The sequence below is a fragment of the Balaenoptera ricei genome, chromosome 4, assembly GCF_028023285.1.
Source record: "Balaenoptera ricei isolate mBalRic1 chromosome 4, mBalRic1.hap2, whole genome shotgun sequence".
Lineage (NCBI taxonomy): Eukaryota > Metazoa > Chordata > Mammalia > Artiodactyla > Balaenopteridae > Balaenoptera > Balaenoptera ricei.
The window spans coordinates 153432820-153457459 of record NC_082642.1 but is presented as its reverse complement, the minus strand read 5'-3'; the positions used below and the strand labels follow the sequence as shown (position 1 = coordinate 153457459).

The 24640-nt window shown below is 37.2% G+C and overlaps 1 protein-coding gene across 11 annotated transcripts in view; it reads right to left on the bottom strand.

Moving 5' to 3' along the window:
• The window catches only part of TTC3 (tetratricopeptide repeat domain 3), a 141732-nt gene that overhangs the window by 43089 nt on the left and 74003 nt on the right, over window positions 1-24640 (bottom strand). For 10 of the 11 annotated variants that reach the window (XM_059921519.1, XM_059921517.1, XM_059921527.1 and 7 more), the window contains 11 exons: window positions 23108-23230; window positions 22255-22356; window positions 20505-20597; window positions 19778-19842; window positions 18641-18777; window positions 16770-17096; window positions 14412-14663; window positions 11631-11677; window positions 10586-10642; window positions 9499-9572; window positions 2033-2197 (listed from right to left, as the gene is read on the bottom strand). In XM_059921519.1, coding sequence (XP_059777502.1) covers window positions 2033-2197; window positions 9499-9572; window positions 10586-10642; window positions 11631-11677; window positions 14412-14663; window positions 16770-17096; window positions 18641-18777; window positions 19778-19842; window positions 20505-20597; window positions 22255-22356; window positions 23108-23230 — 1442 coding nt within the window. The remainder of the gene's footprint in view (window positions 1-2032; window positions 2198-9498; window positions 9573-10585; window positions 10643-11630; window positions 11678-14411; window positions 14664-16769; window positions 17097-18640; window positions 18778-19777; window positions 19843-20504; window positions 20598-22254; window positions 22357-23107; window positions 23231-24640) is intronic. The other variant, XM_059921523.1, reaches the window with a different exon arrangement.

Genomic DNA, 24640 nt, shown 5'->3' with positions numbered 1-24640 from the left:
CAAAGTCATTTTTATTTGCAATACACTGTGATTCAACCAATGATCAATTCTGCGCTCCTGCTACTTGTAAGCTGCATGATAGAACTACATTTTCTACTTTTTCTGAAATCCTCCCCAGTGCTTAACCTTAAGTGGTTAATAAATCTTGACTAATTAACACTACTAAAGAGGTGTTAGAAAAAACTGAATGCAGAATGTCACCTATTGAAATTTATTTTGCTTCAACTATGTGTATCATAAAATGTTAGAACAAGGTGGAAGTCACTGAAAAAAAAATCAGTCCAACTCCCTACTTTAAACTGAAATACTTACATCAAGAAAAAGTTAACAGCAGTTATCACAGTATTCTTGACTTCTTGTCTAATATGTTTCTACTCTACACTCTTTTCATATACAATAGTTTTATTTTTCTTTCTCTTACCCATTGGCCACTAAAAATATCATTCTTAAGCCAATCATTACATGTTTACTTTTGAAAATTCAAGGAAAGAATTATGTTTTGAGGTATGACTTCCTGTAACTTCTTGACTTTCTCCTATTATAAGATGTAAATTCTATCTCAAAATACACAAACAAATCAGCTTATTGGTGTCTCATAAAGTTATTAAATTTCTTCCCACTCAGAGTGGTAATAAATTCTTTAAGAAGCAAGCTCCTGAAAACTACAGTTTAGCTTCAGTTTTGGATGCTTGAAGCAAAGTCCAGCATGTTTTAAGAAATACTAGTATAGTGCATAGTTTTATAGCTGATTCCAGGTTGTCATCCAGTTCTCTGAGAATATGATTTGCTCAGCACTTCAACTCTGAAGAAAAACCATGAAAAGGGATCCAAGAGGATATAACTAGACTGAATAGGAACAATGCAACTGAGAAAAATAGAAGTAACAATATCCAAATTATAGATGAGTGACGGGTTTTCCAGAAGTTCATTTTTTTTTAATTAATTTTTATTGGAGTATAGTTGCTTTACAATGTTGTGTTAGTTTCTACTGTACAACAAAGTGAATCAGCTATACGTATACATATATCCCCTCTTTTCTGAGACAGGAGTTTGTTTTCAAATTAATTTTCTGTTGCAGATCTTTGCCCCTCAACTTCTTTTCCTGAGGAAGGCATCATGCACAACTTATTAATGCCGAGCTAAAAAAAAAAAAAAAAGGCAAATGCTTCCTAGATTTTCCTGAACTCTTTACTCCACTACTGTATCCACCCCACAAAGACCTGACTTTAGTGTTAACTTCTTTTTTCTTTTTTTTGGCCATGCCATGTGGCATACAGGATCTTAGTTCCCCGACCAGGGATCGAACCCGTGCCCCCTGCAGTAGAAGCGCTGAATCATGGACCGCCAGGGAAGTCCCCTAGTGTTAATTTCACATTCATATTTTCAATCCAAAAGTAATTCAGCCCAAAGTTTCTTTAAAAGAAAAGTCTGTTTCTCTTTTCTTAGATAAATGTTGGGAAGTCAAGTTTTCAATACAATACAGAGATACAGGGTTCTATATGTGTTCTATACCATCACAGCTGGACAACTATCTCAGCAGAAGTAATAACCAGATCCTGGTATCCCTTCCCCAATAAAAGGGTAATACTTCACCAAGCTACATTAATTGTCACTGGACTTAGGAGATGCCAAACAACTGCATCATCAACATAAGGACAATGAGATCAAATAATTATACTATTCCTTGTCAAATGTATATACTTTGGAATTCATGATAAAAGATTATGGCTGGAAACTTTGTTTATCAGTCCTATCAGGACATACCAGGACAGTTTTGGAAATAGACAGAATCTACATGAGCAGCTCAAACTGACAAAACTAATAATCATTAGGATTCTAAATGTAATAGTTAAAAATCCTCAATTAACTTTGTGTAATACATGACAAAAGCCATAAAAACACTTTCCTTCCCCAGAGTTTGTGAGCCAATCAGTGATTCCTTTAATAAACATAAAGGGACACAAAGTAAACAACTTAAGATCTTTAACTGGCAGCCTCAGTATAATACTTGTAGGAATGTTAAACTACTTACTCATATAGAGTTGAACATTTTTGTTTTGGGTTAATGTCCCACAGCTTCTTATTACGGACAACATATTCATTACCATGCTGTTCATACAGAGCTTCAAATTCTTCTACATCATGACGAAGATGGTCAGGCACTACAAATGGGCCTGCAGAATTTGAATTGCGTTTGCTGATTAAAAAAAACACACACAATTTTGTGAATAATTAACTTTCAGGTGGCCCAGAATAACATTTAAATTGAAATAAAGACAGTAACATATTACTCAACTGCAGGATGCAAAAAAACACTACCAGAGAATTTAATGCAGAACAGTTACCTTTCCACAGTTACAGTCAAGAGATACCTAACTACTGAGTAAGGTACGAGATACCTGACTACTGAATAAGGTACAAGATACCTGATTACTAAGTAAGGTACAAGATACCTGAGTACTTTTAATTACTTACTCTTGCTACCAAGAGCAAATTTTTTTAAAATTCTGGTTTTAAAACAAAATCAATGTGGCATTCATTGTAACCTGTTAAAGAGAAAAATGAAAGAGTTTATTATAACTGCTATCAATTTAAGTTAAGGTGAGATTGAGACTGGTAAAAGGTACTTAAATAAAAAGATTTTTTAAAAAACAGTATAAGATTCTAGCACTCTAAAAAAATGTAATAGTTTCAGTGTGGGCTCTAAACCAGACTGCTGATTTAAATTCTGGCTCTGCTATGTACAAGCTTTGTGTCCTTGGACACTCAACTACACTGTGCCTCAGTTTCCTTATCTGTAAAATGGATATAATAATACTACTTATCTCCTAGAAAGAAAAGTGGATTAAATGAATTATACATAAAAAGCTCTTAAAATAGTGACTGGTACATAAGTGCTATCAAAATATAGGCTACTATTATTTTAACTTAAAACAATTCCTCCATTCAAAGAATCCATGTAAATGTGCAAAGCCAACTGTTATTACAACTCATTTAAGAAACGTGGGGGAAGAGAGAGATTGGTTCAAGATGGCGGAGTGGGATGTGCGCTCACTCCCTCTTGCGAGAGCACCGGAATCACAACTAACTGCTGAACAATCATCGACAGGAAGACACTGGAACTCACCAAAAAAGATACCCCACATCCAAAGACAAAGGAGAAGCCACAACGAGACAGTACAAGGGGCGCAATCACAATATAATCAAATCCCATAACTGCTGGGTGGGTGACTCACAAACTGGAGAACACTTACACCACAGAAATCCACCTACTGGAGTGAAGGTTCTGAGCCCCACGTCAGGCTTCCCAACCTGGGGGTCTGGCAACGGGAAGAGGAATTTCTAGAGAATCAGACTTTGAGGCTGGCAGGATTTGATTACAGGACTTCAACAGGACTGGGGGAAACAGAAACTCCACTCTTGGAGGGCACACACAAAGTAGTGTGCACATCGGGACCCAGGAGGGAAGGAGCAGTGACCCCACAGGAGACTGAACCAGACCTACCTGCTAGTGTTGGATGGTCTCCTGCAGAGGCAGAGGGTGGCTGTGTCTCACCATGAGAACAAGGACACTGGCAGCAGAAGTTCTGGGAAGTACTCCTTGGCGTGAGCCCTCCTGGAGTCCGCCATTAGCCCCACCAAACAGCCCGGGTAGGCTCCAGTGTTGGGTCGCCTCAGGCCAAACAACCAACAGGGAGGGAAGCCAGCCCCACCCATCACCAGACAAGCAGATTAAAGTTTTGCTGAGCTCTGCCCACCAGAGCAACACCCAGCTCTACCCATCACCAGTCCCTCCCATCAGGAAGCTTGCACAAGCCTCTTAGATAGCCTCATCCACCAGAGGGCAGACAGCAGAAACAAGAAATACAACCCTGCAGCCTGTGGAACAAAAACCACATTCACAGAAAGATAGACAAGATGAAAAGGCAGAGGACTATGTGCCAGATGAAGGAACAAGATAAAACCCCAGAAAACAGCTAAATGAAGTGGAGACAGGCAACCTTCCAGAAAAAGAATTCAGAATAATGATAGTGAAGATGATCCAGGACCTCGGAAAAAGAATGGAGGCAAAGATCAAGAAGATGCAAGAAGTGTTTAACAAAGACATAGAAGAATTAAAGAACAAACACCTAGAAGAATTAAAGAACAAACAAACAGAGATGAACAATACAGTAACTGAAATGACAAATACACTAGAAGGAATCAATAGCAGAATAACTGAGGCAGAAGAACGGATAAGCAACCTGGAAGACAGAATGGTGGAATTAACTGCCACGGAACAGAATAAAGAAAGAAGAATGAAAAGAAATAAAGATAGCCTAAAAGACCACTGGGACAACATTAAACGCAACAACATTCACATTATAGGGGTCCCAGAAGGAGAAGAGAGAGAGAAAGAACCTGAGAAAATATTAGAAGAGATTATAGTTGAAAACTTCCCTAACATGGGAAAGGAAATAGCCACCCAAGTCCAGGAAGCGCAGAGTCCCAGGCAGGATAAACCCAAGAAGAAACACGCCGAGACACATAGTAATCAAATTGACAAAAATTAAAGACAAAGAAAAATTACTGAAAGCAGCAAGGGAAAAATGACAAATAACATACAAGGGAACTCCCAATAAGGTTAACAGCTGATTTCTCAGCAGAAACTCTACAAGCCAGAAGGGAGTGGTATGACATATTTAAAGTGATGAAAGGGAAGAACCTACAACCAAGATTACTCTACCCGGCAAGGATCTCATTCAGATTCGATGGAGAAATCAAAAGCTTTACAGACAAGCAAAATCTAAAAGAATCCACCAAAACAGCTCTACGACAAATGCTAAAGGAACTTCTCTAAGTGGGAAACACAAGAGAAGAAAAGGACCTACAAAAACAAACCCAAAACAATTAAGAAAACAGTAATAGGAACATACATATCGAGAATTACCTTAAACGTCAATGGATTAAATGCTCCAACCAAAAGACACAGGCTTGCTGAATGGATACAAAAACAAGACCCATATTACATGCTGTCTACAAGAGACCCACTTCAGACCTAGGGACACATACAGACTGAAAGTGGGGATGGAAAAAGATATTCCATGCAAATGGAAATCAGAAGAAAGCTGGAGTAGCAATACTCATCAGATAAAATAGACTTTAAAATAAAGAATGTTACAAGAGACAAGGAAGGACACTACATAATGATCAAGGGATCAATCCAAGAAGAAGATATAACAATTATAAATATATATGCACCCAACACAGGAGCACCTCAACACGTGAGGCAACTGCTAACAACTATAAAAGAGGAAATCGACTGTAACACAATAATAGTGGGGGACTTTAACACCTCACTTACACCAATGGACAGATCATCCAAAATGAAAATTAATAAGGAAACACAAGCTTTAAATGACACAACAGACCAGAGAGACTTAATTGATATTTATAGCACATTCCATCCAAAAACAGCAGATTACACTTTCTTCTCAAGTGCACACGGAACATTCTCCAGGATAGATCACATCTTGGGTCACAAATCAAGCCTCAGTAAATTTAAGAAAACTGAAATCATATCAAGCATCTTTTCTGACCACAATGCTATGAGATTAGAAATGAATTACAGGGAAAAAAATGTAAAAAACACAAACACATGGAGGCTAAACAATATGTTACTAAGTAACGAAGAGATCACTGAAGAAATCAAAGAGGAAATCAGAAAATACCTAGAGACAAATCACAACGAAAACACGATGATCCAAAACCAATGGGATGCAGCAAAAGCAGCTCTATGAGGGAAGTTTATAGCAATACAATCCTACCTCAAGAAACAACAAACATCTCAAATAAACAATCTAACCTTACACCTAAAAGAACTAGAGAAAGAAGAACAAACAAAACCCAAAGTTAGTAGAAGGAAAGAAATCATAAAGATCAGAGCAGAAATAAATGAAACAGAAACAAAGAAAACAATAGCAAAGATCAATAAAACTAAAAGCTGCTTCTTTGAGAAGATAAACAAAATTGATAAACCATTAGCCAGACTCGTCAAGAAAAAGAGGGAGAGGACTCAAATCATTAAAATTAGAAATGAAAAAAGAGAAGTTACAACAGACACTGCAGAAATACAAAGCATCCGAAGAGACTACTACAAGCAACTCCATGCCAATAAAATGGACAACCTGGAAGAAATGGACAAATTCTAAGAAAGGTATCACCTTTCAAGACTGACCCAGGAAGAAATAGAAAATATGGACAGACCAATCACAAGTAATGAAATTGAAACTGTGATTAAAAATCTTCCAACAAACAAAAGTCCAGGACCAGATGGCTTCACAGGTGAATTCTGTCAAACATTTAGAGAAGAGCTAACACCCATCCTTCTCAAACTCTTCCAAAAAATTGCAGAGGAAGGAACACTCCCAAACTCATTCTATGAGGCCACCATCACCCTGATATGAAAACCAGACAAAGATACTACAAAAAAAGAAAATTACAGACCAATATCACTGATGAATATAGATGCAAAAATCCTCAACAAAATACTAGCAAACAGAATCCAACAACATACTCAAAGGATCATACACCATGATCAAGTGGGATTTATCCCAGGGATGCAAGGATTCTTCAGTATATGCAAATCAATCAATGTGATACACCATATTAACAAACTAAAGAAGAAAAACCATATGATCATCTCAATAGACGCATAAAAAACTTCTGACAAAATTCAACACTCATTTATGATAAAAACTCTCCAGAAAGCAGGCATAGAGGGAACCTACCTCAACATCATAAAGGCCATATATGACAAACCCACAGCAAACACCATTCTCAATGGTGAAAAACTGAAAGCATTTCCTCTAAGATCAGGAACAAGACAAGGATGTCCACTCTAACCACTATTATTCAACATAGTTTTGGAAGTCCTAGCCACGGCAATCAGAGAAGAAAAAGAAATAAAAGGAATACAAATTGGAAAAGAAGAAGTAAAACTGTCACTGTCTGCAGATGGCATGATACTATACATAGAGAATCCTAAAGATGCCACCAGAAAATTACTAGAGCTAATCAATGAATTTGGTAAAGTTGCAGGATGCAAAATTAATGCACAGAAATCTCTTGCATTCCTATACATGATGAAAAATCTGAAAGAGAAATTAAGGAAATACTCTGATTTACCACTGCAACAAAAAGAATAAAATACCTAGGAATAAACCTACCTAGGGAGACAAAAGACCTGTATGCAGAAAACTATAAGACACTGATGAAAGAAATTAAAGATGATACAAACAGATGGAGAGATATACCATGTTCTTGGATTGGAAGAATCAATATTGTGAAAATGACTATGCTACCCAAAGCAATCTACAGATTCAATGCAATCCCTATCAAATCACCAATGGCATTTTTTACAGAACTAGAACAAAAAAATCTTAAAATTTGTATGGAGACACAAAAGACTCCGAATAGCCAAAGCAGTCTTGAGGGAAAAAAACGGAGCTGGAGGAATCAGACTCCCTGACTTCAGACTATACTACAAAGCTACAGTAATCAAGACAATATGGTACTGGCACAAAAACAGAAATATAGATCAATGGAACAGGATAGAAAGCCCAGAGATAAACCCATGCACCTATGGGCAACTAATCTATGACAAAGGAGGCAAGGATATACAATGCAGAAAAGACAGTCTCTTCAATAAGTGGTGCTGGGAAAACTGGACAGCTACACGTTAAAGAATGAAATTAGAACACTCCCTAACACCATACACAGAAGTAAACTCATAATGGATTCGAGACCTAAATGTAAGACTGGACACTATAAAACTCTTAGAGGAAAACATAGGAAGAACATTCTGATGTAAATCACAGCAAGATCTTTTTTGACCCACCTCCTAGAGTAATGGAAATAAAAACAAAAATAAACAAATGGGACCTAATGAAACTTAAAAGCTTTTGCACAGCAAAGGAAACTACAAACAAGACGAAAAGACAATCCTCAGAATGGGAGAAAATATTTGCAAATGAATCAACGGACAAAGGATTAATCTCCAAAATATATAAACAGCTCATGCAGCTCAATATTAAAAAAACAAACAACCCAATCCAAAAATGGGCAGAAGACCTAAACAGACATTTCTCCAAAGAAGACATACAGACGGCCAAGAAGCACATAAAAAGCTGCTCAACATCACTAATTATTAGAGAAATGCAAATCAAAAGTACAATGAGGTTATCACCTCACACCAGTCAGAATGGGCATCATCAAAAATCTACAAACAACAAATCCTGGAGAGGGTGTGGAGAAAAGGGAACCCTCTTGCACTGTTGGTGGGAAAGTAAATTGATACAGCCACTATGGAGAACAGTATGGAGGTTCCTTAAAAAACTAAAAATAGAATTACCATATGACCCAGCAATCCCACTACTGGGCATATGCCCAGAGAAAACCATAATTCAAAAAGACACATGCACCCCAATGTTCACTGCAGCACTATTTACAATAGCCAGGTCATGGAAGCAACCTAAATGCCCATCGACAGATAAATGGATAAAGAAATGTGGCACGTATATACAATGGAATATTACTCAGCCATAAAAAACGAGCAAACTTGGGTCATTTGTAGAGACGTGGATGGATCTAGAGACTGTCATACAGAGTGAAGTAAGTCGGAAAGAGAAAAACAAATATTGTATACTAATGCATACATGTGGAACCTAGAAAAATGGTACAGATGAACCGGTTTGCAGGGCAGAAATTGAGACACAGATGTAGAGAACAAACGTATGGACACCAAGGGGGTAAAGTGGCAGGGGGGTGGTGGTGTAATGAATTGGGAGATTGGGATTGACATGTATACACTAATATGTATAAAATGGGTAACTAATAAGAACCTGCTGTTTAAAAAAATAAGTAAAATAAAATTCAAAAAAAAAGTGGATAGTAATAATATAACTTAAAAAATAAATTTAATTTAATTTAAAAAAAAAGAAATGTGGGGGGAAAAAAATTTTGTGGGTTTTTGGTCCATGCAGGAGTATGATATAAAAAGGTCACTGCTTCTCACTAGTTTTATTTCTTATGTCTATCTGTCTCTTGAAAACTCAGTTTCAACAACCAGCTACCACTGGAAATCACTAACATCTAAGGTTAAACCACAACATCATTTCTAGCCTCCAAAACATCTTCCTAGTAATTATCAATAGGACATTCTCTTCACTGAACATTTTAAAGAATATTTTCTAGGATCTTCTCACAGTATCTTGCACAAAGTAGGTTCTCAAACTTATCAAATGAAGGTCATCAGCCCTGTGATTTTAATGCAGTTTATATGAATTCTTAACACTGACAGGCCACACTATAAATTCAACCATGAGAGGTCAAATCAGGTTGTCATTAATAGATGCACATCTTTAGAGAAGTTAGGGAAATAAAACACAAGTTTAAAGTACATTAAATTAATACCACTTTTAAGTTCAAATAAAGCAAAAATTTTCAGACTGTACTTACTTATGGTCTTCACCTGAAGTGACAGTCTCATTATTTGGTGCGACTGAAGTGGTTCCAGACCCAACTAACATAGGCTGGTTTAAAAGACAGAAAAATGACAAGGATTTTCCACCTTAAAATTACCACTAAAACTGATGAATGTTTACATAAATAAATATGCATACAAATTGCCAATATATATGACTGATCTAAATTTTCTTGTGAACAGTAACATACAGTAATAAAACTTTCAACAGCCAAAAATAGGCACAAATTAACATTTAGGTAGCTTCTAACGCTCTAAAAATTTTTAAATTATCACTGTTTAAACTCTCATTTTAGATAAACTAAAGACAGATAGTCAAAGATAAAAAGAAAAGTTTTATTGGAACTTATAAGTTGCTCTCATCCTCCCCTAATATTTGTTCACTTTTTCAACCCCTGCCCCGTACTTGATCCCCCAAATACATGAGAGCCACGAAGAACCCACCATAAGACTTAAAAATAATGCCCTAGTTATCTCATGTGCCTGAAGCAGAGCTTTAGGAGAGAGGAAGGAAGGGAGCCTTTCAATTCTGAGATTCTGTCATGATTAGTATTCAGTATCTTTATTTTGAATATTTTAGGTAATAATTCTATTAGTTGTTAATAAAAGGTATCATGTCTTGTCATACAGATAATGACACTAAGGCACACGGAAGTCAAATAACTTGCCCAAGGTCGCACAGATAATAAAAATAATAACAATTGGTAGAACCAAGATAAGAACCCAGGTCTGCCTGATCCCAAAGCAGCCTTGGTCACATTGTTCTATGACCAGCCATACAAAGTCCTACATTATGACAATGATTTCACTAGGAAATATCTAGAAAATAAAAAGGACAATAAAGATAAAGAGTCTCTTTCAAGAATAACTTATATACGACATGAACCTTAAACTTCCTCAAAATGTAGAAGACTGCCAAAACATCTTTAGACGAAAGCCTAGAAATTCTTTCTCTACAAAATGCTTCAAAATATCCCAAGAATTGGTTAATTCTTATTTATATTTATTTATATATTCAATTAATTATTTTGGACAAGAATCAATACAGAAAATACTCCATACCTTTGAATCTTTTGGCTTCTTTTTCTTGCCTTTGTTTTTTATCTTGATAGAATTAAACTGAAACATAAAAAAAAAAATTACTGAACACTCATATAACAGCATTATGAAGCTGCCATATATTATAAAGATACCATACTGATTTTCATAGACTAGTCCTAAGCTGAAGTACATGAAATGTTTAACAAAAATTAACACTATAGTGTGTTAAGCCCTAGTGTTTTGATTTATAATAGAAAATAAGAAAAAGTTAAATGATACCTAATGCTATAACTAAAATTAAATTGTTCCAACCTAACATGTTATACTCATTTTCAACAAGGTTTATGTCATTTCAAGTAATTAATCAGACTTATTAAGTAATTCCAGTTATATGGTGATCATATTTTAATGATTTTCCTTTTACTAAACCAAACTCAACATTCTACAGCTGGCCAGACGCCAGGGCACAAACAGTGAATTCAGAAAAAGCATTTAACTTCCCATGGGGTATGTCAGCTGTGTTTCTGTAGTTAGCCAGACAGTGTCTGATAGAGTGGACTAAGACAAAATTTCAAGTATAGATGACTTGATCCTAAAAATCAGTAAACAAGTATCTTTCTGACTGAAAACTGCCACAAACTACTAAGGAAGACAACTCTGGAATTATTTTAACTCAAGCTCAATTGTAAGCCACTCAAAACAAAGTCCATTTGTTTTCCTTACAGAACAAAACATTGCAATTTTAATCATTACAGATAACGTTTCATTTTTATGCCAGCAGATGAATCAAGAACTCCTTTCCTATATCTATGATTAACACTTATTAGTTGTGAAAACTTATGGACATTGTCTAATTTAAACTTCAGAGTGTGCTGACTGTTGTTCCAATTCCAAGAGGAAGATTGGGATTAACTTTCTAAGGAAATCATACACGTTATCCAGAAGTCCTCAAGATTTGGTTCTGGAGCGCCTCTTGTGATGTAAACAAACACTGGCCTGGGTCCTCCTCTCTTCCTTTGGCTGACACGAATTAGAACATAACACTGAAAGTGATCAAATAACTTACTGGCACATCACCACTGTCCTGTTTCCTTAATACAGTGCAGCGGCTGTCTGTAGGAAGATACAGATGGTTTTGTGAGGAAACAAAATGTTTATATTGCCATAGGATACACTAAAAGCCTTAAAGAAAACCACCCCAGATACTACTAACATCCACTATGTTCTACTCCTTATTTGGCTTTGACATAAGTTTAGCTTAGAAACCAACAGCAAAATGGCTAACTCGTCGGAAAACCAACTACAAAGAACCACAAAATTTCAATCCAATTCAGCATAATTTGACTGCTTTCTAGGCACCAAACTCTATGCTAGGTGCAGGGAATACAGAAATGTATAGAGAAGTCCCTGCCATCGATAACCTCATGTTCTGCAAGCTACACAAAGAGGCAAACACCCACAGCTCAGTGTGCTAAATGCCACAGCAAATACAGTGGAAACAAAGCTGATAGAATAATAAAGTCTTCAAGGGGAGTGGCCTGAGTCAGGGGTCAGGGAGGGATGTGGGGAGGAGGGGATTTGAACAAGTTAGACTTGAAATGAACAAGCAAAGGGGTGGGATGTGAGCAAGGAAAGCACAATGCAGGTTTGGACACAGTAGGAAGTGGGGTGTATATTCAGAGGGCAGATGGGGAGAGTGCTGATGAACCCAGACAGATCATGTGAATTCAATTTGTAGGCAAAATGAAGCAAGTGCTTCCCAAACAAAATACTTAGAGGATCAGACAGATGTTCTAGAAGAGTCACTAACAGCAACATAAGAGAAAGATTTGGAGTAGGAGGGTCAGAAGCATGGAGACCAGTTTGGAGGCTACTGCAATCATGGAAAGATTATTAAGATCCTGGCCTAGGAAAGCGGAGGTAGACAGGGAAGGGCAGATCAAAAATAAAGCTTATTTGAATTGGCAACAAACTAGACATGGGGCAACAGGCAAGAGGATGGGTGGAGACCAATTTCAGAGTTTCCTGCTTAAAAACAATATATAAAATGTTATTATCTGAGATAACTAGGAAAAACAGGTCTCTAGAGATACAAGTGGCTTAAGCCATATTGTTCTTAATGGGTCTCTTGGCCATCTACACAGAAATTCCAACAGGGAAATACGCATGCAGGATCCAGGAGAGTTTGGGTCTCCCAATTATCACGGCATTGGTGATATTATTGAGTACCCTTATTTACAAGATCAGTGGATTCTGAAGTTTTAAGAAATACAGTCATTCCTTTAAATGAAAGGAGACAAAATTGAAAAAGTCTGGGATGAGGGTGAGAGGCACAAGTAGTGAACTTGAAAATCTGCTGGCTGGTCATTTGGCTGGTGGCTTCCAACCCTATGACTAAAAGCAGAGAAAGAGTCACAACTGGATGGACTGTATATTTTAGGTACAGAACACAAGAATCAGGGAAAACACATAATGAGAGGGTTGTGTCCTTTTTAGTTATCTTGTGTGATCCAAACATGCATTGAGTTTTGTAAGCTCAGTCCCAGGACAGCATTTTATTACCAGCAGCAGAAAACTGATGGCAATAAATTCAGGCTATCAAGAAGCATGTCAACTCCAGTCATGAAGCAGTGTCCTAGGAAAATAAAGCCACCTATATTTGAGAACCACAACAAAAGTAAGCTTTTCAGTTCCTTATACTGCATTTGAACTTCATAATGCATAACATTTCTGTACAAGGCCAGACCTTTTCATGTACCCTTTAAAACAAATGGCACAAAATTTGAAAGTCTAACTCCTGACAATATATAAGCAGACTTCTGATGCTAAGGGAAAAGGTGGGGGGCAGGGGTGAGGCGTTATCCTAAGAGATACATGCAGTACCAAAGACAAGAAATTTAAATTAATCTAGAATCTAAGAATATTAAAATTTTGAACAAAACAGAATCACACAGATCACTGGCTCCAAATCCTCATTTTAATGATGAAGAAACTAACATTCAAGAGAAGCTAAAGAATTAACTACTAGTTATCCTATTCTGCCAAACTGGACTCCATGCCATTATCCAAGCAGCCCCCTCAAGTCCCCTCCACCCTGTCTCTAATTCTGGACGTCACCCTGTCAAATTCCACCTCCACGTTCAAAGCTGGACTTGGACTCCACCCCTGCACCAAGGCTTTCCTCTTCCCCGAGGAGAACCCCTCAGCACTTTTTCTGGTCCTCTCTTCTCCCATATTACAGTTATCTGTATATTCATTTTACTGCCTTTTCTGAAACATAACGTCCTTGAGGGCAGAGACTAGCGTAAGCATTTCTGAATTCCTTGTTAACACCTAGCACAGGGCCTTGAAGCAGTAGTAAAAGAAAGTTTCTAATTAATTGAGTTAGGGAAGTAGCTGGGCCATAGCCTACTTTTCTTGACTCCCAGCTCTAGGCTCTTCCCACTACAATACATATTCTATCTGTTCTAGATTCTGCAAGCATCACCTACTTCTGCAGGCCAATGTTTTCTTGAATGCTACAAATCAAGCCATTTCCTAAGAAATTCCATCCCTATGATATACAATCTCTGCCATGACACTGTCAAAATACCTATGATGAGAATAGTCTGGTGTATAGTCCATGTAATGTATCCATCTGAATATCTCTACAACAATTAACTCCACAGAGTAAGAAGGTTTTATGACATTAAAAAAAAAAAATCACTATTCTTAACACTAATTTCCCCAAATAAGCCAGTTGTACCATAATAATTTTCATTATTTTCTTTGTTAAGTATTTAAGCAAGCTAGATCCTTTGGAGATTTTTTCTAAGATTAGATATAAACTGAAACTCAGTCCACATACCCATTATATCAAAGAATTCATCCAAAGCATTATGCAGTGCTGGGAACTTGTCTCTGTGTTCTTCCAGCAGCCATATTAAACATCGCGCTTCCTTCAATGACGCTGGCTCACAGAAATAATCAAGCTGCTTTCCTTCTATAGAGCCTAGTTTATGACCATATTTCTCATTCCAGAGAAAAGTCATGATGCTAAAATCAAGCTCCTTAAGAGCAGCCCCATAACGAGAAAAAAAAGGTCCTGTGGCATCTAAGCCTATAATAAAAACAAAACCCAAGTCAGAAGAAGAGGAAAATTATTTGCTGTAAAATCACATTCATTTTCACATCTCTGAAAGCAGTTCTACTATAGTTTGCTTACATTTTCAGTGAAAACATTCAAATAATTGAGAACAAACTTGTTCAAGCTATTATGCATTTTAGAAACACTATTTCACATTAATATGCTAACTATAATAATTCTTATCTATTAGTTGAAGAAGGTAGGCCAAAGGTTTCTATTAATACAGTTATTTTTATCAGACTTAGGAGATTAAATGAATTAAATGCCTTTAAAAGGCATTTTTAAAGGCATTAAATTCCTTTAAAAATATTACAATAACTTTTTCACTACTTCGTAATGATTTGCATTCCAATTAGTACAAGCTGGCAAGATTTTACAATGCTTTTCTACATATACTCCATAATAACAAAATATCAGTAATATACAGAACTTCCCAAGTGCCTATAAAACAGAAAATGGGCAAACTGTTCACCCAACACCTCCAAGAACTACACCTCATCCCCTGAAGTATCACGGCCCCTTACCCTCCTCACAAGATGCGAGGTGGTCACTATTCCCGCTTTTACTCCTCCTTCTCCAACTCAGAAAGAGGGGTGGCTGCAACCTCACACGCCACTACTGAAAGGTGAACACCTGCTACCTACTAACACAGCCGCCAAAACGCAAGGATTGGCTTTGTTCTCTCCCCCGACACGCCTCTAACACAGGACGGACCACAGGTTCTCAGTCCGCAAATGAAGCAGAGATTGCCAAGTTAGAACTACCCTGGACAGCTGTTTCTTCCAGATGAAATAGTTAGCTTTGCAGAAGTCATGTTACATGAAAAATTAGTGTATTTAAACACCAGAATCAGGGATCACATAAAATACTCATACAAGGTTCAAGGGAATCAGCAATGAAGAAATATCACATTCACATCTCCATCTATGGCTCACATCAAAGCATGTGCTCGTTAAGGGGAAGGGAGCAGATCACATCTAGTACTGAAACGTTAACCGCCGCTCCCACTGCATTTAAACTAAGCTCTTTGTTAAATATAGCAGGTTAAAGTAAGACATAACTTTATAATTTACTTGTCTGATTGTCAGTAGACACTAACAGCAATCATCACTTAGGTGAAATTGTCTGGGGCCAGAAACCCACGGAGATGTATGCTCAACACAGCAACATTTACTTATCAACTACACCAAGTTTGCTGCCATCTTACTTTGTCCCTACTGACAGAAACGTATCAATATATTCTCTGAAACCCTGGAATTCTATCAGCTCCATGTCTCTACGGCAGGTCAGGCAGGCTCTCTCTATAGACCGCTGCTGAAAGGGCCTGCCCTGCTGTGGCTCCCACCAGCCTTTTACCCAACAGGTGCCAAGTGAATCATCCACGGCACTAGGCAGCAGCCAACCTGGTCACCAGGACAAACAAGGCCCTGGTACCAGAAGAGATCACCATCTAGTTTAGTCAATAACTCTCTCTGCAGCTGCCTTCTGCAGTCCTTGGGTGGCTTTGGTCAAAGAGCCTGCTTCGGGGGTTCTTCCTCAACCGAATTAGGAAAATCAGGGCAGAGTACCAGAATTTTATGACCCTGTGATTCACAATACTGAAGGTCAAGCCCAGGGTATTTCTCTCTCAATCCTTAGATACAGATTTGCCTCAGGTGATCCTAGGCAATTAGTTCCACCCACTCCTTCCTGGAAATTCTTCACTAACGAATGTGACTACTAAACTGCACAATCCCAGAGGGCATGCCCCAGCAGCTGACTCCAGGGGGTGCTATTTACCCATGGTTGTACCCAGTGTTCACGTAGTTTACACAAGGACAAATAGTTTTGCGTAACATAGGACTGGATTTTCTTACTGACTGAACTTTCCTGTGTTTACACCTTATACAAAAGCATATTGTAACCCATCCATAAAGTAACCTAAAAATTGTGAGTTGGGGGAAATAGCATTTTTAACCATACAAATTTGTGGTTCTACATTTTAAAAAATCATAAATGATGATAGGAAAATGAAAAAGGATTCAGAGGCCTACGCTTATCCTTCCTATGAAACTGCATCTCTAGAATTAAGAGACGTACCAAAGCTATTAAGTTTTTGGATCCAGGTGGCTAATTTTGGTTCCACTTCTTTAAGTTCACTCAAAACATGCAGAAACACCCTTGTCTTTACTCTATTCTTTTCTTGAACCAAATGACAAATGACATAGTCCACTGCTTCATTCAGAAAATTTCTGCTAGAAAAACAGGTTGTGTAGTCTTCTGTGGTTAAAACCTTCCAAGAAAGCAACTCTTTGAGAAGCTTGGAAGTATTCAGTATCCCGGACTTAATCTTGTCAGCATACTGCTTTATGCACTGCAGAATTCTGTCATCAAGGAACTGGCAACTCTGAACACTGTCTACAGTTTCTACGGATAAATAACAGTGGTCAGTAAAAAGGAGAAAGAGGACCAATTTGCAAAAATATAAACTCAGAAAAAATTAACATAACATTACATAGCAATATAAAACATGACTCAGATGTATTCTTTATATTGTTTTAAATAGCCTAAGAAATTTTAAATTAGGAATAAAATATTTAACACCTTTAAAAGGTATGAAAGTTCACATTAAATCGAACATATCAGGTACCTTATTGCCTTCACTTGTACCACTCATCTAAAAATCCTAACTGAGCCTCATCAACTACCCAAACTTTCATTCAGTAACTATGTTTCATGCATGACTGCAAAGGGTTTTTTCCTGGAGTTGAAGGGATCATTTCTTCATGTATAAATACAATAAACATTTGGTAGTTATTGTATGTTATTCATCTTATTGTTGAATCCTAAATCATAGACCTGTGGAGTCGTTGATTCCAAGCTGGAAAATATCTCAGAAGTTCATCTTCCCACCCAGGCATTTCCCCCTAAAAATGGCCATTTAGCCTCTTGAAGCTAAGACAATAAATTAAATACAAAAATATATATATATAAAATAAGTAAATAATGTTCACTAAAAATTTTTTCGGTAGGAAAGATAACTGTGATTGATTTGTGAAACATTAATGGAACACTAGATGAAAAATAAAGACAGCAAGAGGAAATATTTCATTCTGGGAACAGCCATCATAGTAGAAAATGAGAAAAACGTACTTCAACTCAAAACTGAAAGCATACCTGGGGCTATAATGTACAGTATGGTGACTATAGTTAATAATACTGTTTTGCGTATTTGCATGTATATCTTGAAAGTTCTCATGAAAAAAAAAATTCTGTAACTGTGTACGGTGATGGATGTTAATTGGACTTACTGTGGTAATCATTTTGCAATATATACAAATATCAAATCATTATGTTGTACACCTGAAACTATACCTCAATTAAAAAAAAAAAAACCTCAAAAAAAAACCCCCAAAACCTGAAAGTAAATATGTCCACAGAAACAGTAAATTACTGAGACCACTCCCATGTTGATCAGGGAATGCTGACAAGACAGGTGTAAAACAGAAGGCTGGACTAGGTAATCTCTCTGGCACCTAGTATGAACTGCTTCTTTATTTGAACTCAGCATATTTCAGATAATCAGTGGCTAATTTACAGTTCAACGTTTCAGAACTTAAATCTGTGTAGCAGGGTTTACAAAGCACTGTCAAACATACAGTAGGAATTTCAGATATTATTCTCACGTGCACTTTGGAGATCAGGAATCGGACAGAGTGTCAGTTTGCCCTGAGTTAGTGGCAGGGTAGCGTTTTCAATCCCTGTATATTGCTTCTAAATTCAATGTTCCTTACACCAACCCCCTCCCCACCTCAGTGTAATCAGAAGATGGTGATAAAATCAAAATGCCAATGGAAATCTAAATTTCAACTCAATAACAATTAATATAAGGCCCAACAAGATGAATATTTATATTTATACTTTTAAGCAAGAATATATTATTCTTATCATGCCTTGGACTCCCAGCATACCTTTCTGCTCTTCAATTTTAGGTGGATTACTTTCCCTTAGGTCCTCTTCCAATCTTTCTTGTGCTAATTTTTTTGCTTCCTTTTTTTGGATCTTCCGCTTCAATTTTTTGTCTTCTTTCAGCCTTAACTTCTCTAGGCTGATAAATATTTACAATTAGTCATAACTCACCTTTGTTATAAACTCAATTAACTATTTTCCTTTGCCTATTGTAGTAACCATTCACCAAACAATAAGTTAGAAGTTTCCTTTTTTAGTTAAAACTTGGCCTATATCTTCTGTTCAATATCAAAAACTTTTGAGACGTGGTCAGTTCAGTCAAAACAAGTGTACTTGTTTCATGAAAACAAGAACCTCAATGACTGAGTGACTTCTAATTAAGGATGGCATGTACAGATCATGCAGATGTTATTTCCATATATATGAGTTACTGCTTAGGGTAAACAGGAATAGTAAAAATGACTCTGCAAGGTAATACATGTAAATACTCATTTCCACAGTAAAATATTTTCACAACCCAATAATGGCCCACAACACCAGAATTTGGTCAATATGGTTACAACAAATTCTTCTCAAGAAATAATTCTGTTCATCTTTTCTTCTGCTCTTTCCTGGTCACCAATGATGAAAAAAATCACTTCTTAAAATGGAAAGCAAGAAGCAGGACCAAAAAGAAAAGAAAAAAGGATTGGAATTATTTGATCTGAACAAGATACAGAAGTGAATAATTTTGACAGTTCACTGAGTATTTCAGGGTGAGAAATAGTCACTGGTTCAAAATGTTTGAAGAGAGTAAAAGGAAAGATGCTTTTGGAATTAAAGTTTCAACAACTGAGAACTAAGTATATAATTTTTATCCAAATGCCAAATCTATTGAACATGTCATTTCATAGTTCAATTTCATAACTTTACTTATAAATTCAACCACTAAATAATGCTTCTTATTCAAGTTTTTAGCATTTAACCATTCTAGGCTAGTTCCCTTGAAAGTTATAAATATCCATAAAATTCATTTAAGAACCACTTATCTGGATATGTGTGCAGAGCCAATTTTAAAAACAGCATAATTTAGAAATCTTCATTTAACAGAATTATATTCTAATAGACATTATTAAGCTACTGATTATTAAAAATCTTACCTAGAACATTTCTGTTTCAGAATAGGTCTTGGAGGAACCTTTTCTTTAATGACCTTGTGTTCAAACTTTAAATAAAACAGACACATCCAAAATTTGTCTCATGCTCCCATAACATAAAGCACAAAACCACAAGCAACAAGCATTTCAGAAGCACACACAGTCAATGTTCAATCTGATAGGGAACAGTGACGATGTTCTGACCCAAACAAACGCCCAGAAAACTTTAGCAAAACAATTTACTGAAAAGAGGAACAAGAGAGTAGACACAATTTAGGAAGCTTAAAAAAAAATTAAGAGTAAGCAGAAGATCAAATAAACTACAGATGTCACTACAACAACCCACTCCTGCCAACTCCCATACAGGGAGGTTAAAGGCAATCCCTCAAGACACTCTCCTCCCTCCCTAAGGTCCCCCACCTCGCCAACACCCAAACGTTTACTGGGAATTAACAAAATAAGGTTATTAAAAAGAGTAAAAACAGTAAAACTAAAATGTAAAAGGTCTCCTTCTACTTTTAGGAGATAAAAGAATATGAGAATCCTTCAATGCAAAGAAGCATTCTCACATCCTATTACTTCCTATAATTTCTTATATCAAGTAACTGTTTCTTTCCTGGAAAACACAAGATCCAAATAGTACAACTTCCACAAATTTAAATCATATTTTAAAAGGTATCAACAATTTGTTTATTAATTTAAGGAGACTTCCCCTTTATTAAATACTTACTTCACATTTAACCTGACCACCACTGCTGAAGATGATAATCTTTGAAATGATTCCTTCACAGTCAGGAGTAAGACAAATTCCTTGTAGAAAATCCTATTTAAAAAAAAAAAAAAGTGCTCCATCTCAGCATAAATCTATACATGTATACCATTTTAACCATCAAGAACAGTCAAAATGTGATCTAGAACCTCCTTCAGGGACGCGCCGTAAAGTCCCTGCTCGTTGCCACCTGACTCCCAGAGCCCCCAGCTGTAGGGGTGACTACGGAACTTGCTTTGTTTGTGTAAGGTGAGCTGACATCATATACGCTACACCCATGCACAAGCTTTAAGAAACACTGAATGGATTGGTCATTGCTCTTTTCCCTCGGCCATAAGAACATGTTCCAGTCACTCCTCAGCCTCAATTCAGAAACAAAGAACACAGCCACACAGACTGGAGCTGCCACAGCCCAACCCTGGACAACGAATGCGAAACTTCAGGACAAGTGACGCAGGCAAGGAACGAGGCTTTCTTACTGTAAGTCATAAGATATTTGAGTTACTTCAATACATCCTAGTGAAAGCGAATTTACAGAGGGTATTTCAACCCACGGGAATGGTAAGACCACTAAGGGCGAGGGCACAGCTAGAGAAGCTCAATTAAGGTAGGACAAAGATATAGCAGAAGTGACTCAATGGCAGCAGTTACTTGGTCACATCATTACACCTCTAGTTAACTACATGATAATGTGTAAAATGTGTGAATTTATTTCTACTAAACTTCAATAATTCCTATTGCTAACATTCACCTAGCACAACCACCTTATTTTTTTTCCTTAATAAGGACAGGGGTTTACATGAGGCTAAGCAGCGTAGAAAAAGGTTTTCTTGTTTTAAGTCCATAGCTTATATGGATCAGAAACAAATTCTATCAATGCAAACAAGATTATTAAACTGTGACTGCTCTCAAAGTATATCTGGCTAATGGTAATTAACATCATTACCTTGTTAATTAAGAGAATACCCCAATCAGATGTGGCAGTACAAAATTAAGTTGATTTCTTAGTACAAATTATCTCATCAAATTTTTTAGAAAATATAAAATTTGAAGCCCCAATTCTACATCATAACATTAAAATCAGACATTTAAACTTTTATTTTTGATCATAATACTTCCAATGTAAAAGGGGTTCAACAATTTATTAAAAGCCTCTATGGTTACTGCCTTTACACTTGCATAAAATGAAAACAAAAACTGGTGTTCCCTGGTGGCACAGTGGTTAAGAATCCGCCTGCCAATGCAGGGGACATGGGTTTGAGCCCTGGTCTGAGAAGATCCCACATGCCGTGGAGCAACTAAGCCCGTGTGCCACAACTACTGAGCCTGTGCTCTAGAGCCCGAGAGCCACAACTACTGAAGCCCGCACGCCTAGAGCCCGTGCTCCACAACAAGAGAAGCCACTGCAGTGAGAAGCCCCCGCACCGCAACAAAGAGTAGCCTCCACTTGCCGCAACTAGAGAAAAGCCCGTGTGCAGCAACAAAGACCCGATGCAGCCAAAAATAAAATAAATTTAAAAAAAATACGTTGAAAAACAAAAACTGATTTTCTAACTTTATCATTAAATTTTTAATTTAATACTTTCTAATTATGTCTCATGCACAGGGAGGAATTCATATCCTCTTAAGACTTTTCCTAAAGTTTCTTAGGGGAAAAAAATCAGCATACAATAAGCATACTGAAAAATCCAGACAATCTTGTTAGCCTTACCTTGTCAATTTTATCATTAAAGGTTGTTGTCTTTAACTTCTTCCAACAGTTCATGTGGAATTCTATTTTACAGTACTGGCAACAGCTGATTCGTATAAAACCCTAGGGTTTAAAACAATTTTTAACTCACATTTGAAAGATGTCTACACACACTCTCTCTCTCTCACTCACAACACGTATTAAGATAGAGCTGTCTGCATTTACCTGGCAGACATAACTAGATGTCACATTTCCTCCTGGGGGAGTATAATACTTCCGTACCCCAGACTGCCTAGTGCTGGAAACACTGAGCTTAACTGACATATTCATTTCCACACTTTACAGCTGCGTTATCCTTTACAATATCAAATATTTTATAAACTTATTTCATCTGATCTACTAACCAGGGACAGCGAGCAGCTTGTATCTTCCTGAACAAGCTAAAGCCCAGGGTCTTACTCACTCAATTCACTGCCAGACTCGGTCTCAGACTTAGGTCTCTAGGAGTTAATTCAGTGATCAGAATGGCCTTCAGATTCTTGGACTCAAATGTTACAAGAAATTGGAATTGCAACAAATCAGGGGAACTAACCTCACTTTGTTCCCTGGGCTCTAAAAATAGGCTAGAAAGGGGAAATGGAATCAGCTAACCTGCCTTCTCAGGTCACCATCCCTGCCCTCGGTGTTTATTTCAGTGGCTCTGGGCCCCCATGTGAGATGATGTAGACTTAAGTCCAGGGGATGGGGAGGACAAGAGGACATAAAACTGCTGACAAGTCACAGAACTCAGGTGTCTCCAATTACAGAATTTGCTCTGAATCCATTTTAAGGCACAATTCAGCAAGTTAATGACCTAGTACACACTCATTAGTACCTTAAAGTCTGGATCAGTTATGTATATCTGGATTTTGGAATATCCACGGCACTTCTGATAGCAACAAATGGCATCTGGCACTGGAGGGAACCTGCATTCTTCAATAAATTTCTCTAACAGCATCTAAAACAAAAATAAACAAAAATGATACTACTACAACACTAATTCAACAATAAAATGTTTGTCATTTCAGTAACCTCTTGCCATCAAAATATTTTCAGCCTAGAAAGGACCAAATGCCTTTTAGCCAAGAACTACATACAACTTTTAAGTTTTTCCTTCTAGAGAGAGGCTGATACAGAGACATGCCAAGAGACAAAGATGGGAAAAAAGGGCTGAGCAAAAAATTTTCAGAATTTCAGACTCTGAATCAAAACCTTATCCTGTGTTATAATCATCAGACCTCATTTTACACTACATACCTCTTAGAAACCTCCCCTAAGCATTCACAGGGAGTCAAATGAGGTACAATAACCCTTAGGGCTCTACTGTTCTCCTCCTTCCCCATGTCATTTCACCTAGGACCCCACCACTGCCATCCATCTACCTCCCTGAACCCCTGCCACCTGTGCCTGTTCATCACCTGGAGAATTACATCACTGCCACTGAGGCCCCCAAGACTCATGCCACGCTTCCAGTGCTGGCTGTTCGTTGTCAGTAGTTCCTGTGCCTCCACTCCAATCCAGTATAAAGAGAGGGAAATCCAACAATCCCTATGTTTAGTTTTATTTTTTATACCAGCTTTGCTGAGCTATAATTCATATACCATACAATTTACACACTTAAAGTGTATAGTTCAGTGGTTTTTTAGTATATTCGGAGTTGTATAACCATCACGATAACCTAAAATTAGAACATTTCACCACGCAATAAGAAACCCCATACCCATTAGCAATCCCTCCCCAACCTTCCTCAATCCCCTAGCCCACTAATCTACTATCTGTCTTCACATATAGATTTTCCGATTCTGGAGATTTCAGACAAACAGAATCATACAGTATGTGGCCTTTCGTGTCTGGTTTCTGTCACTCATATTCAATTATATGGATATACCACATTTTATTTAACCATTCATCAGCTGATGGACACTTTGAGCTGTTTCCACTTTTTGACTACTATGAATAATACTGCTATGAACATTCATGTACAAGTTTTTGTGAGAACATATGTTTTCCTGTCTCTGTACATACCTAGGAGTGAAACTGCTAGGTCATATGGTAACTCTATCTTTAACCTATGAGGAACTGCCAGACTGTTTTCCAAAGCAGCTTCATCATTTTACACTTTACAGCAATGCATGGACGTTCTGATTTCTCCACATCCTTGCCAACACTTGTTATTGTCTGCCTTCTTGATTACAGCCACCCTAGTGAGTATGAAGTAGTATCTTGTTTTGATTTGCATTTCTCTGATGGCTAACTGTTGAACACATTTTACATGCTTATTGTCTATTTATACAACTTGTTAGCAGATACACCTATCCAGATCTTTTGGCTACTTTTAATTAGAGTGTCTTTTTATTACTGAGTTGTA